The 16,143-nt window shown below is 37.0% G+C and overlaps 1 protein-coding gene across 1 annotated transcript in view; it reads right to left on the bottom strand.

The window, feature by feature from the left end:
• Positions 1-16,143, bottom strand: part of LOC5568626 (transmembrane and TPR repeat-containing protein CG4341) — a 157,498-nt gene that overhangs the window by 10,534 nt on the left and 130,821 nt on the right. Inside the window, exons 4-5 of the mRNA XM_021839645.1 lie at positions 12,062-12,202; positions 11,354-11,438 (exon numbers count right to left, since the gene is read on the bottom strand). Of these exons, the coding sequence (XP_021695337.1) occupies positions 11,354-11,438; positions 12,062-12,202 (226 nt within the window). The remainder of the gene's footprint in view (positions 1-11,353; positions 11,439-12,061; positions 12,203-16,143) is intronic.

The following is a 16,143-nucleotide window of genomic DNA, read 5'->3' as shown; positions in this document are numbered from 1 at the left end:
GGACAAAATATTTTGGAATAAGTTGCACTACATTTTTATCGCTTTGATTTTGATCTAGATAACCTGCAACTGATCCTTATCAGTTTTATCTCTTAATATGAATGACCGGGTTAAAAACTTCCTTCTGTAATGTTGTTCAATGAGACATTTTATTTAAGATTGCTTGTATAAGTGCAGTGAACATGAATACACATTTTTGGTAACACTTAAAATTGATGATACTGAAAAAAAATATATACCATGCCCATACAGTTACGGATCACTTTGGCGTTCAACATCGGATAACTCGCTCAAAACATAAATGTTGACGTAAAACATATTTTTCCCATGTTATACTGTTTGTCTTCTACCATTTGTAATGAAAAGCTCAACATTCAACCGCTAAATAACGATGTATTGACAAATGTTTAGTTGGTACCACAAAGCTTTCATTATATGGTCGTGTTCTGTAAGAAGTGCCGTCAGCATTCATAAGCTCTCACAGGTGCTAAAATTCAAATGTTATAGCATAAAACATGCTCGTTCGCTTCGATTCAGTATAAATTCATCTTTGGAAAACATTTATTTTGATTGTTGATTCTAAATACCGAATATTGGCACATCTAATAATATGGTCCAGGAAATGACTGTTTACCACAATTATGGATCACTTCCAAAGAATGTAGATTTCTGCCATTTTAAGCATTGGATTCGACATTTTTAGATAATAGCAATAAGGATAAAACTAATACAACATCAAGGTTTCTAAATTTCTTTTCTTAGCAGACAAAAATCGGTGGAAAACTTGGTGTGGAGTGAAAACAGTGCACGTCTCAGTTACTATACAATGCAGTATCACAAAAAAGGGTATTTTACCCTCGTGTCCAGCTCTACCACTGCTATATTTTGCAGTAATATGTGACACATTGTTAACTTTCGCCAAATCATGCAATACAGATTCATTGAGTTGCTGATCCGTAATATGTCACAATTTGATTCATAATATGAAAATTTATCCATAATATGGTTTTCAGAACCCGATACAATTTTTAATTTTCTTGCAATCCCTTGAAAATATTACACACAAAACAGTTTACTAACCGAAGTTCCAATTAGAAACGATTCAATTCGTGGTTTTAAATTACAATTTTACATTTTCCATGTCGTTTTATTGAATTTTATAGGTTGGACACCACATTATCTGATCCATAACTATGGGGTCATGGTATATATAGCAATAACATGTAGGTTTTTCAACATAAATTTGATTTCAGTAGTCTGGAGAACATTTTAGAGTAGTAGTAGAAATTTACATAAAATACACTCCAAATTAATTTTGATTAAAAACTTCAAGGAAGTTTTTTAAGAACTTGTTTGCATAAACTAGATTGTACAAGTTCGGTGAGCATGTTTGAGCAGAAATGAATATTCTGGATTGCACTTAAAAGCAACCTTGTTTAAAAAGTATAAAAGATTTGTAGAAATCTGATGAATATGTTTGGGAAAAAATAGTAAATTCATGATAATCTCAAAATTTCTCAGTCACTAAGAAACTTGTTTTTGTGTACCATTGAAACGAGTTGTGAAACGATGACCTTCAGCTAATCGATATAAATTTGATTGTACAATACCATTAGCTGCACTCAACCAGTAGGAACAATATTTCAAAACCATTCCGAATGAAAACCTTATATATATTGTAGGATACCATTGCGAATACATTAGTTGCAAGGTAACTGAAAAGTTTCAGAACCTGTTTATCTATAATCCAGAACTGAAATCGGCGTTTCAGCATAAAATTTCTAGTGCAAATTCAGTGAACATGTTTAACATAAAATAAACAATTTTAATTACAGTCTTAATTTCTACAACTAAAAAACTAGGAAAACCCTATTTTCACTCGTAAATTTTATTTAGAAGCGTTTATTCGAACAAGATTTCAGAATAAATCGATTTTCTGACATTGATAACACATCTATCCGCTTCGTGGGACGTCTTTTAAAATTATTACAGCAATGAAACCGAACACTATTCAAAATCATTGCACACTAAAAAAGTTCTCGAAATAGGCAAAAATTCTAAGCGATGAAATATGGTATTTTTTCATAGTTTTAAAATTCTTATGAACATGTTTGGAAGAAGAAAGCAAATTTTTGATTGAACTCAAAGTTAGCTTCACACTGGAGTTTTACACTTAAAACTCGATGTTTCAAACCAAACCAAGTTAATTTAGATTTAAAACAATAACATGTAGTTTTTCAAAACATGAATTCATGAAGAACACTTTTCATAACATGAAAATTAGCCAGAAGGATACTTGCCTCACCTCTACATCTAGTTTTGGCTCACAGTCGAATTTATTAAGAGATTTGAAATTAGAAAAGAAGATATCAAAATATATATAGAAAATTTAACTATGTCATATTGTTCAATATGTGTTATCAGTTGAAAATAGAACATTGTCTTTCAGAGTATTTTGAAAAAAATATCAAAGAAGACTTCCAATGATTTTGTTATGATGTGTTATAGAAATTAATGTTGCGATGTTTACAAAAATCCATAAAAAAATGGCTGCTTCAACAAAATATTACTTCCATAAATGTCTGTAGCTTTTTAGGGTTTCTTCAAGAATTCATTTAACTTTAAAATTCCGGATCCGATGGAGAAATCACTGGTGGTACTTTGGCTGGCATCCTTTGAAAACAATTAATGATCCCTTGAGGAAATATTGCCAAGCTTCTTTGAGGAGCTCTGAACCCAAACTGTGGAATAGTAACTAGCGGTATCTGTGAAATGATTTCTGAGAAACATCTTAAAAATGATAGAATCTTAGTTAGAATTGGTTAGAAAATTCCAAAGAATAAATGTTTGATGATTTTCCTGGAAAAAAAAACAAATTCCAAAAATCTTCTGAGGAATTTTGAATGCCATTAATAGTGGTGTGTATGAAAACGGAATGATTTTTTGGCGACCCAGTATCTAAAATGACAAGACATTGGAGTTTTAATTAGAAGGACATAAACCGTAAAGAACTGCCAGGAGTTGGGTAAACGGTAAAATCAAGCGGAGTATTACCTAAGAAGCGTGGGACATTCGAGGAACATTGTAACGCAGGTCAGGGACGTTGAACCAGCAAAAGTTACGTATATAAGGTCATTATTTATTACTTATTGCAACATGCTCTACACAACAATCTAAAAATGTTCCTCACTCGGCCCTAACCTTGAAGAAGGTAAACAACTCGCACAGACGCGTTTTAAAATAGCAACCGCATTGCAATCCCTGGAAAGGCAGTCATTTGTGTTCGGATATTTTTCAGCATCTCTTTTATCTGCCAGCCACCAACCAAGGATCGTTACTCCCATCTTTGGGTAAAAAGAAAATGTTGCCTACATAGTAAACCCAGTTCAGCATCGCAAATATAATTGGATACTTGATATTTTTCCATCGCATTTTATTTTCGCAACTATGGTATGCTGCTTGTGCCAACTCTTAACAATCTATTCAATTATTTCTTTCGACGTAGCTCAATCTCCTTCGCCAGAAGTGGATATGGAAGATATTACGGAACTGAACACTGCCTGTCGAGAAATACACATTTCACAGTTTCCTCTAGAGGTGCGGAGGTTGACTTTTTCCTCGGTTTGGCACTGGTTGTCATCGTCGGAAGAAGACCTCATAGCCAGGAGTGCAACTCTTGTCGTCGTCGTCGAGTTGGAACTGTTTTCGTCAAATCGTCACTCACTACCATCGCCATCGTCTGATGTCTTGTCGGAGAGAGAGCATGTCTTGAAAGAAGACTAATGATGATATTGATGGTAGCCATCCATCTCAAGTTTTTTCTCGGTGGAGCTAGTAGGGGAAAAGTGTGCAAAGTTCGATGGGTGGTTGAACTTTTTTTGGAGCAATGCAACCAACATGTAATTGAATTGTACTCAGATGCAGTGAAACTCATCATGTTTCGATACACACCTACTTTTTGTTCGAAATAGTACAAAATGGACGCAAATTTGCACTTTTCAGCAGAAGAAGCAAACTACTCCACATTCCTCTACAAAGAGGACCCAAGTTGACGAAAGCAAGGTTGATTGCATCACTTCTGACGAGAGAGACCACGATGGGGTGATTTTTCCTTCTCTTTTCTCTATGATGTTTGACTATCAATTCTGGTTAGGGGCTTTTCAATTTGCATGCTTCTACAGTACGAGAGAAGATGGATGAAAGGGGTGATACTGACTGGCACACTCAATGTGCTTGAATCAGAGAAGAAATATTAGTTATTATCTGGACGTGTACTGCTCGACAAGACCAGATCTGGTAATGTGAAGGATTGCATAAAATGTTTGATAAAAATTTATGTTTTAACTCCTTCTTCTTCCTCTTCTTCTTCTTTGTGGCATTACGTCTCAATTAAGTTAGTAATCACTAGCACAGTAATTAATTGGGAGCTTTATTTTGAGCATTGAGCATTCCGGAATTTATCGATCATGATTCCCAATTAACCTAAATAAGTTCCACAGTCCAGATAGCCGTATGGTACACACGCAGCTGTTCAGCAAGACTTAATTGAGGATCGATTCCCACCGGTCGAAGATGTTTTTACACTACACACTTAAATTATTTTACCGTAATCCGTAAATTTCACCGTAACATAAACAGTTGAACAGTTCGATAAAATAAAACACCGTAATTCCGTCGAAAATCAACGGATTCCGGTGAAATTTTACCGAAAACTGTAAAAATTTACCGTACTCCGTTAATTTATTTCACCGAACTTTTCAGCTGTTGAGATTACGGTGAAACTCGTGGATTCCTGTAAAATAATTTAAGTGTGTATTTTTGGATGAGCTTCGACTGAGGTTATGTTATTGAACCAATGTTGGCTGAGCAGTTGTGAGGGATTTAAAAACGCTATTTTTTTTAATTTTTCAGGACGTTTTGGTCCGTTTGGGCCCTTTTTCAAGGGTTCAATCACTATGGTTTTCTAGTCAAGATGGCTTTGCTTATGTCATGCGAAAACATCGGTATCGATTGATTCCGACCTTCTCTGAACCATCGTGGGGCGGACAATCTCCTAGCTAGCGAGCGGTCTGGAATTCGGTTCCTATATTTAGATCTTCCACCATTACTGCTCAGCCAATATTGGTTCTTTAGGTGTGTATTCTTACAGAATACCTGAAGGATTCGCATAGAATTCCCAGAGGTTCTTACATGATTCCCAAAGTATTTGGACAAGATTCCCTTTGGTGAAAGGAGCTCCAAAAGAATTCCTGGAGGAATTCCGAAGGCATTCACGGTGGAGCTCTGAAGGAATTCTCGGCAGGGCTTCAGAGACTTTTCTGGGAGAACTGGTGCGAAATCCCCGATGGAGCTCTAGTGGAATTTCGAAGAATTGCTGGAGGAACTCCGAAGGAATATGTAGAAGGATCCCGAAGAAACTCCTGGGGAAGTGCAGAGTACTTCCTGGAGGAACTCAGAAATAATTCCCAGATCAACTCTGGTGGAATTCCCGAAGGAACTCTGCAAGATATCCCGGAGAAAGTTCTCAAAATTTTTCGTAGATAATCCCTAGGAATTCCTAGAGGAACCCTGAAAGCAGTTTCAGAAAGAGTTTTTGGAGGAACTCCGAAGAAATTCCTTTGGGAACTCCAAAGGAATTGTCGAGAAGTTGCTAGAGGAGCTATGAATAAATTCTGAGGAAATAATCGGTGGAGCATCGAAGGACTTTTCGGAGGAACTCTGAAGGAATTCTTACAGGATGTTTGAAAAAACTCCGGAAGAGATTCCTAGAGGAAGTCCTGAAGCAGAGGAACTTCTGTAGGAACTCCAAGGTAATTTCTTGAATAATCCCGAAGAAATTTCTGAAGAAACTATGGAGAAAATTCGAAAGAATTCCCGGTGAAAATCCAAAGGAACTACTGAGCAGATGCTGAATCAAACCCAAGGCAATCTCTAAAGGAATTCTGGAAGAATTTATAAAAGAACTTCGGAACTATTCCCGGTGAAGCTCCGGAGGTACTTCCGAGGAGATTGCTGGATGTAATTCAGAGAAATATTTGGATGAAATCCAAATGCTGGACGAACTTCGGGGGAGTTTCTGAAAAAAAAAGGAACTCTGGAGGGATTTCAGAAAGAACTCTGAAGAAACTTCGTAGCATTTCTGGGAGAAACTCATGAGAAATTCTCGCAAGAACTCTGGAGGATTTTAAAGAGGAAATCTAGAGAAACTCTAAAATAATTACTGATGAATCCATAGAAAATCGGATGGAATTCCCGTCGATATCCGAATAATTTGAATTGTTTAGCGATAAACAAGTTTCAGGTCCAAGTAGCGATCAAAAAAGCACATTTTTCTTAATATATCACAATTTTATTGCGCTTCAATATCTTAATTTAAGCTTTATGAATGATTCATGAAAATTTAAATCTGTAGACTCAATGACATTCCAATTTACTTAATGACAGCTCGTCCTGTAATAAAATTTGCCGAGGGGTGATTTAAAAGCGATTTCCATACTAACTTTAAACGTGTTTTAAAAATAGTGACAGTGCACAAAACATTTTAAAATTTTGGGTTGTGGCTCAATTTTTAACGTACACTCCCATGCATAAGTTTGGGTTCACCCCCTAAAAAACATACAAAAGTGTTCAGTCCATATCTCTGCGATTACACGTCCAATTGAAACCCTCTAAGCCGTATACGAAAAGCCCCTTGAACCTACTTAAAACACGAAAAATCTGTGAAATATCAAACCAATCATGTACACGCCATTATTTGCGTTTGAAAAAGCTATGAATTAATCAAATCGGTTGAAAAATGGCTGAGATATTGACAAAAATGATTTGCGTGCGGTTCAGGTGAAACTAAACTTTTGCACGATGACTGTTTCAATGATTTTGAATAATTTTCAGATTTTTCTGCGAAAAATTCGTGAGTTGTTTTAAAATTTTGGTCGATCCAATGCTGAGGAAATTACAAATGTTTTTTCCGTGTGTTTTTTTATTTTTTGATTTTGATTAAAATTTAGTGTACAAAATTCAAAAAAATGTTTTTGTAAAAATACATACGAAGTAAGAATAACTCTTTGCATTTCGAATGCGACTTTGAGAGTTCCAATTAGACGCGTAATCACAGAGATATGGGCAGAACACTTTTGTATGTTTTTGAGGGGGTGAACCCGAACTTTTGCACGGGAGTGTATAATAATAAGAAAACACTACAGTTTTTTTACACGATTTTTTGGCACGTTTTCTTTTTACACGGATTTTAAACATGCCTTTCGGAATTTACACGGTACGTTTTTTGCACGGAATTTGGAATTAACACGGCGTTTTTTCTTATTTACACGGATTTCAGAATTAACACGATTCTTTTTATACGGATTCCAGAATTAGCACGGTTTATTTTTACTCTAATCTCGGAAACACCACGTTTTTTTTTGCGCGGATTTTTTTGGACGGCACGCATCCCCCGTGTAAAAAAAACCTTATTGAATGTAAAATGCTGAAAACCCCTAAACAACGCCCAGCAAAAATTTTGAAAAAAATTCTGTAGAAACTTGCGAGGAGCTCAGCGAAAATATCACAGGAATTCCCGAATGAACTCTTAAGGAATTCCTGAAGGAACTTTTGAGAAAATTTGGGATGAATTTATGGAAGAAATCTAGAAAAAATCCCGAAAGAAGTCCTGGAATAACAACGAAAAAAATCCATAAGGAATTATTCACGATGGAAACCCAATGAAATTCACGGTTGAGCTCTGAAGGAACTTCGGAGGAAATACTGGACAAAATTCAGAAGAATTTCTGAAAGAACACCGAAGGAGTTTCTCGAGCAACTCAGAAGAAATTCTCATGCTCCTATGAAGTTCCCATGAAGTTTCCGGAAAAGCTCTGAAGGAATTTCCGGAGGAATTCCTGGATGAGGTCTGGACAAAATCCTAGAGGAATTCGTGGAGGAGCGTCGGAGGCGTTCTTGTCGTAACTCCAAAGAGTTCCTAGAGGAACTTTGAAGAATTTCCGGAGAAATCCATAAAAAAATGAGGAACTAAGGCGGAAATCCGAAGGAAATGCCAGTAGCGCTTCAAAAAAATTCCCTGTGGAAATCTGAAGGAATTCAAGGAGGAACTCCGAATCGATTCCATGAAGAACTCTTAAAAAATTCCATGAGGAACGCTGAAGAAATGTTCGGAAGTCCTACAGAAAATTTCTGCAGGCAATCCGAAGCAATTGCTGGAGGAACTGCGGATTTTTTTGAGAGAAACTCCGAAGAAACTCCTGAAGAAACTATGGATGAAATCCTGAAGGATCTTCAAAGGAATTTCTGAAGGAGCTTCGGGAAATTTCTGGAGGAAATCCGAGGAATTTCTGAAGGAACACTAAATTAACTACGGTAGAGTATTAGGACGAACACTAAAAGAATTTCCGATGGAGCTCCGAAAGAATTTCCGACAAAAACTGCGAAGCTAACCCTGGTGAACTTTGAAAAAAAAAAAAAAATCCTGGACGAATTTTCCAGGAAAATTCCTGCTGCAAATTCAAAGAGAAATTCCTACAGAAAATCTCCGGAGGAATTTCGGGAGAAAACCCTAGGAAGAGCTCTTGGGCGAAATTCCCAGAGAAAATTTTGGATAAAATCTGTGGAAGAATTTCTGTAAGTCGAGTGTAGTACACGACACTGAAGACGGCCTTACAGTTGAGGTCGTAATTCGCGTATCTGTCAAAGGATACAAACTCTTATGAAATAAATGGTATAGTAATAAATTGGGTTTTTACTAAGTTAAAGACTAAGTTAAAGACACACACTACACGTTAATGCTTCCAGTGGGCTAGTTGCCCTTTGAAGGAAGTACCACACTAGACAACGGACTAGCATGCAACGCCCAGTGGCACAGTCGGAAAACATTCCTCTTGAAAAGTTTTTCGGCCTGAGGCGGGAATCGAACCCACACTCCTTAGCACGATGCGGCTAAATGCCTCGGTGACACTAACCGCACGGATACGAAGCCCACTATATTTAATATACCTATAGGTATTCCACTTAACAGCTCGAAGATTTATTATGAATAATCCAGAACAAATCACTAAAAGAATTCCTAGGGTCAATCTCCGTAGCATTTTCTGTAAGAAATCCATGGAGGAAATATCCAGAGGAATTCCTGGAGGAAATCCCTGGAGAAATTCCTGGAGGAAAATCCCGGCTAAATGCTCTTGAAAATCCCTGAAGAAATTTCTGGAGAGAATGTTTGGAAGGATTTCATAATGAAATCTCCGGAAGAATTTTCCAGAGAAATTCTTGGAGGAAATCTAAGGAGGAATTCCTATGGGAAATCCTGTTAGACGGAGGAACTTCGGTAGAATTCCTGGAAAAAAATCCTGGAGATTTCTGTGGAAGGACTTCATTGAGGAATTTTCAGATGTATTCCCGTAAAAATTCGTGTTGGCATCCATGGACGAATTCCTGCAAGAATTCTCAAAGGACTCCCAGGAGAAATACCCTGATGATTTCTAGAGGATTCCTCGATGAAATTGTCGAATGAATTGCTGGAAGAGGAATACATATTGTTTGGAAAAAAACAGCAGTGATGGAATATTTTTCTTGTTTTTACATATTTTAAATGAGTAGGAACTAAAGACGGTAGCTGTTTCAACAATAAAATCAGAACTGGTAAACAAATACATGTAAATTTAGTTTTAGAACAGCTAATTTCTTTGTCCAAACCCGATCAAAAATGGATCAGGCTGTTCAATAAATAGATCAGAAAACCGGTATAAATTAAAATTGGAAAATTATTTGCAACACACATGCAAGCTCCAATGTTTATCATGGTCCAAACATTTGGTCCCAATCGGTGATTTGAATAACCGGTGAAGTTGTCGTAATACTGAATGTTCAAAGCTAGGTTTCCCAAGCATTGTTCAAAAAAAAGCAGCGCAAGCATTGAGTACCAAACTTGAAGAAACCTCCTACCGTCAGCCGCCTGATAACTCGTACCTGAGCTTACACACATCAACAAGCGTGGTGATGCTGATGGCAAGAAAGTCAAAGAGCAAGCGAAATGGTTCCCTCTCGTAGAATGGATCCCTCTCTTCTCTCCCTTCTGCACGCTAGCACTGATCGAATTGACTGATGGAGCAAAACTGTGCACCGGCTACTTACATTTGTAGTTCAAAAAGCTTTCTACCACATATACCTACAAAATTGCGTGTACGATGCAAGACACGCGTTTCACGATGATAGTGCACTTGTTGGTTCTAGAGTGTCAATTTCCCGGCCATTTTGCTTGTCCTGGGATTCGGGATAAAAATTGAGGATTATTAATTTTTGTTGAAATAGAAGTTAAATTTCAACAGTACAATGTTTTTACAATATATATCAAGTGAATTTCCAAAACAAAAAGTTATACTAATGATCGCGGCAAACTTTGTTTTGCCAACAAGTAGGCAGTTAAAAACACCATGAAACGTCCCGTACAAACTTACAGTTCCGTCCACTCCCGTTAAATTTGCTTTTTACATACAAAAACACGTCGGAACAATTTGGAAACATAACATAACATAAAAATACCATTCCATTTTTATTTATATAGAAGAGTATAACTGTTTCATTATGATGAAGTATCTATACAAAAATATAAGCTTAGCTTGACAAGTTATGGGTTTTTCGTTTTATTTATTTAAGTTTCTTATAATATAAATGAAAGTGTCAAAAACATTGAAATCATAATATTAAACCAATTTCCTCCAACAATTTGGTGTACTTTCAGAATGGCTTTTTAGCCTACGCTTATGGCAACGACTTATAATGAAGAGAAACGCAATAAGCACAACTGAACGTATGAACACAGATTTCACTTATTTGGGAGTTTTGTTTTTTTCATCAAAAAAATGCCCTGTTTATTATCTCTCTCATATGATGCTTCCCAAATTTATCAAGTTAAGCTTAAGTCTGAACAATGATGTCTTGTTTTGCATTAAAATTTAATGGTTTTCATCAAATTTTACGTTTATTTTGGGAAATCCCGTAATTCCCGGGATGTTAGGATTTATATCCCGGGAAACGGGAAATCCCGAAATTTCTTAAATCCCGGAATTTTTTGTCCCGGGATGGACACTCTAGTTGGTTCTAATCGTCACAGCAGTAAAGTTTAGTATGCGGCACACAGAGCGCGTAGAGAAAATTAGGCCTTAGATCGCACATTGCGCAAATCAGCTTTTGCACTAAATTTGCTTGCAAAAAATTTCATTTTTTCATTTCTAAATGCAGCTTCTAATAGTTGCTTGCTTGACGAAAATTTCTGTTGCAACAATCTAAACCAAACAAAACAAAACTCTCAAATTCTAATACATTTCCACCAAAAACCCCCAATCCTTACCATAGTGATGATGTACACTGGCATCGGCAGGCGCTAACCTTAGGGCCCGCTTAAACCACTGCTCAGCTTCCGAAGTTCGGCTGCTCTGAATTAAGAGGATCCAAAACGTCCGCAGCAATACAATACAGGAAAAAAGAGATACAGAGAAAAACGCAAGTGGAAAAAAGTTAGGCATGGTCACGATTGATTGATAAAACGCACCGCACATCGACAAAGCATCACGGTGTTTCGTTTATCGGTATTACAAAAAAAAAATAGTTATCAAAACTTATAACCCCAGTTTGTTTGTTTCGAGCGGTTTTCACATACAGTTGAACCTCCATGAGTCGATGTTCCATGACTCGATATCGACTCATGGAACCATACTAGAAACAAAATTTAATGGTTATTATGATGGTCCCTTGAAATAGCTTTCCAAAGGATTGCTGTTCCATGACTCGATATTTCCATGAGTCGATGATCCCTTCAATATCGACTCATGAAGGTTTCACTGTACAACATTTATTAACTAAAAAATTAACAATTCTGACTGTTAAGTTAGGTTAGGGTAGGTTTGAAAGGCCGTAACCGAAAATCCCATCTAATGTTTTTTTTTTTAATTCACTTCATAGTTGTATAACAACTATATAAATAAACTGGCGTTAAAAGTTTTGTAGAACATATATATTTTTATAATAACGGTAAAAGAAGCACCTTTGAAACACTTACATTCCTCGCCAGCATCGAACCGTAGGATATGTGCGCCGCTATGTGGTCCGGTTGAGCCTCCAAAGCTGCCCGCTGGAAACGCTCTGCCTCCGACCACTGGTTGAGTCGGGCGAAAACTTCTCCCAACCGGTGATAGATTCCCTGGAAATGGAAAAAAATGGAACGGGATTAGAGCTTTGGCTGTCTATGTCGGCTGCTGGATTCCTGAGTACGACGATTTAACCCACTGACAGCTGGAGTTCACGAGGCTCCCGGTGGGGGGGCAGTCCATAAACCACGTGGTCATTTGTTTTGAGAAGGAGGATACATTTCATGGAAACAATTTCCAAATTGAACGATGAGATTGGAGAAGAGGTAACAGGTTGGACAACTCCGTGTGGTTTATGAACGGCCCCGAAACTGCAGCTGGATCGAGCAATCGGCAAACGGAATGGAATGAAAAACGGGTGAAAATGGGCTTCGAATCAGTTGCAAATGCGAGTTTAATAGAGATGGATCGAGTTGTCCACCGCATCCGTAAAATAGTGTGAGTGAGCTTAGCGTTGCTAGTTGTCAGTTGGGATACCGAACCATTGGCATAATAAAGTTTGATAAAAGTGGGGCGCTATTAGATGAAAAGCCACATTTGAAAACTGATTGTCATTGAAACTGCTAATTATAATAAACCTTAAGATGCCACGAATTCTCATTTCTGTTGTTAAAATGCAATGCTTAGTCAACGATTCACACAAATTTTATGTTTCCATGTCAAAAAAGGATAACAAAATTTATTGTTCTCTCATCATGCTAGAGAGTCAATCAATAGGGGAAGACGGGGTAAGAGCGCCCGCCGGGATAAGACGGACCACCTTCAGTTTGGCATAAAAATAGCGGTTTTCTTGAAAGTTTATCAAGCAATTTTAGGATGATATTTTTATGAAATTTTCCATAACAAATATCAAAAATAAAGTTTCTGCTTGTCGATATTGAATTTGATCTAAATTTAACAGATACTCACTTAAGGATTTCGGAAAGGATTTTTTTGTAAAAACATTACAAATTACCCATCCATGCTTGAACAACAATGTGAAATGTGCATCAGTGAAGTGAAAATTGAATCGTAAATATTTAGCTTTGAAATAAAGCCATAGTTCTGAAATTTGCGTAAGTGGGGTAAAACCGACCACTGTTGATGGGGTAATTGATAATTTATACCAAATCAAATGTCTAAATTATTTTTAAAATTGTAGCTACGTTGTACATTACTATTCCAGTAAAATTAAATCAATTTTGTAAAAAATTCAAGCCAAATCCGCATATTTTTTTCAGAATATGGGTGTTTTAAGGATATGATAAATATATATCTAAGTTTTTTGAATTCATTAACCCTAAAAATGATTCAATATTCATGAAACATTATACTTTTTAGAATCACAGCGAACTGATATATTTTTTTGCAAAATTGTGTACGAAAATCGTGGTGGTTGTTTTTACCCCGTGGGTGGGCGGTTTTACCCCGTCGCTAAAAATAATCGTGATAAGACATCACTTTTTCAAGCTTCAAGAAATAAATAAATTTTTACAAATACAACACCTGTGATATTTTTTGATCATACATAAGGCTTCAAAAAACGACATGCCAAGCAGAAAAATAATTTATTGATTCTTGATTTTTACATTTGAATTAAATTGCTTAGGCGGGCGGTCTTACCCCGCCTTCCCCTACATGGTATACCTAAAATATAGACATGAATTACAATCAACATACCCTTGCTTGCGTAAAGATACGATAGAGATTCCTCGACAATTTAGAGGATTGATTGAAATTACTACTGTAAGAATCACATTTAACATTTATAAAAAGACACAGATACCGTCGCTTTCTGTTGCCATTCCGCTATCATTCCGTTTGGGCCTCAACCCGACAGTTCTATTCAACAATTTAACTGTAAAAATGGCGTTACTAAAAAAATTGCTTAAACAAAAGTTGATGCAAGTTAGATATATTATTCATCAAAATTATTTGTTTTATTGTTGTTTTTTTTAATAGTTAGTTCGAAATTCTGACCAAAAGGTCACTTATTTCTATGTTTGATGAGACAAATAAGCGTTATAATTTCATTCCAATCTTGATTAAGCTTATCGTACCAATTTGGTTGAGCAAGTGTTCGTCGAAAATCGGAGAATCATCTGCCGTGCTACCATGGTGAAGAGAGGATTAAATACTCCTGCTGGCTACACAATAGGCATAGCCAGGATTTCCGTCGCGTTAGAAGATTCAAGATTGAAAAAGTTTTAAAATTAAATTGGTAAATTCCCTATTCACCGTTAATTTTAGTCTAGTTATTGAAAAGATATCTAAGGATTTTATACAGTTCTTCCACGAATACTCTAATTAATACCCCCAGCTTAGCTCCATGCCAAAATTTTCACAGACATCTTACAAGTATGCCTCTAAAGAAATGGAAATGAAGTGAAATAAAACTGCTTCAAGCGTAGATGAGTTATCCGATACGCAGCGTAGATGCGCAAGACCGAGAATCACTATCCCAAAAGCATTTTTATTCTGAATTTCCCGAGGAATTTTCGGGAAATCACAATTGTATTTCTCGTTTGCCAGGAATCGGTTTCTAGAGGTTTTCCAAATTTTTGGCAAAGGGTAAGCCAAGTGGTTAGAGTCCGCGGCAACAAAGCAAAGTCATGCTGAAGGTGTGTGGATTCGATTCCCGGTCGGTCCAGGATCTTTTCGTAATGGAAATTTCCTTGTCTTCCCTTGGGCGTAGAGTATCATCGTACTTGCCCCACGATATACGAATGCGAATATGGCAACTTTGGCAAAGAAAGCTCTCAGTTAATAACTGTTAAAGTGTTCAGAAGAGCGCTAAGCTGAGAAGCAGGCTCTGTCCCGGTGGGGACGTCATGCCAAGAAGAAGAATAAGAAGATTACTTTGTAATCAATTGTGGCTTCGGCAGACAAACAAAAATGATCTGGTGGGAAATGTACTCGAAATATTTCATAATTTTTTGAAGTTATTTCATTTCAAAGAACGCAATAGCAAAATATTTGATTTCTAACTTTACTAGAAATTGGTTTGAATTATCTCCTTGAGCGAACTCTTTATTAGTTCATATTTATGACAAACGATATTATAGATAAAACGCGTATCCCAATTGCATCATCATCGCGCATCAACTCCGCATCCCTCTCCCAATCGGTATCGGATTTACGTTGGCTTCCAAACGGCAAGTGTGCGGTGAAAATTAATGAATTCCGATACCGAACCGGCCGCCACAGTAAATGACGATGACGACTGACCGCTGCTGGTGCTGCCATCGACCGATAGACCAGACCAGACCAAACCACGCCGACTGCTTCCGATTGCGATGGGGTGGCGGCTTTCCCGAACCGGAACAGGAAAGGGAAAGGGGATTACTTTGCCAATCCAGAGCAACAGATTATAAACTGTCCGTGCGTTCGCACCACGGGAAATCCTCCTGCTGCTGTTGTCTCCTGCTGTGGCCAAGAGTGAAACGACGACGTCGGCTCGCTCGGTTTCCTCATCCTCACGTTTTTTGTGCAACTCCGGAGCGGTGGCCAGTAAGCTGACGTTGGAAAAGTGTCATCAGCAAAGTGCATCCGATCCGAGACAGTCAGTGTGGGATGGGAAACCTCGAGAGAAAAATAGGAAAGAAAGAAGTGTACGTCTCAAAATGAGCGTAGTAAGGGGTGGGGCCGAAAAAATTGAAAATCAACTGATTTGCTTCAAATGTAGATAATTTATTTCAATTTTGTTATTTACTAGTTGATCTGGCCAACGTTGTTATTTTCAATAGAATATAAAAAATTTATCATACAAAACTTGAAATTTTAATTAATCCTTTATTAGAATTTCTCGGTGGATTTAAAATAAAATAAATGGGGTAAAAATTTTTGAAAAATAGGCATTTTCCTATAGTTATTCGCGATTCTCCAAAAACAAAATAAAAAAAAAATAGTAGAGAGAAATATGGTCAATACTTTCGAATCAGTTGCGAATAACTAAAAAAAATTGCCTATTTTATGATCAAATTAATATTTGTTGCATTTTACTTGGAATAACTTT

This window comes from Aedes aegypti, chromosome 2 (assembly GCF_002204515.2).
Source record: "Aedes aegypti strain LVP_AGWG chromosome 2, AaegL5.0 Primary Assembly, whole genome shotgun sequence".
NCBI lineage: Eukaryota > Metazoa > Arthropoda > Insecta > Diptera > Culicidae > Aedes > Aedes aegypti.
Note: the sequence above shows the minus strand (reverse complement) of the source record. Positions and strands in the feature narration are given on the sequence as shown.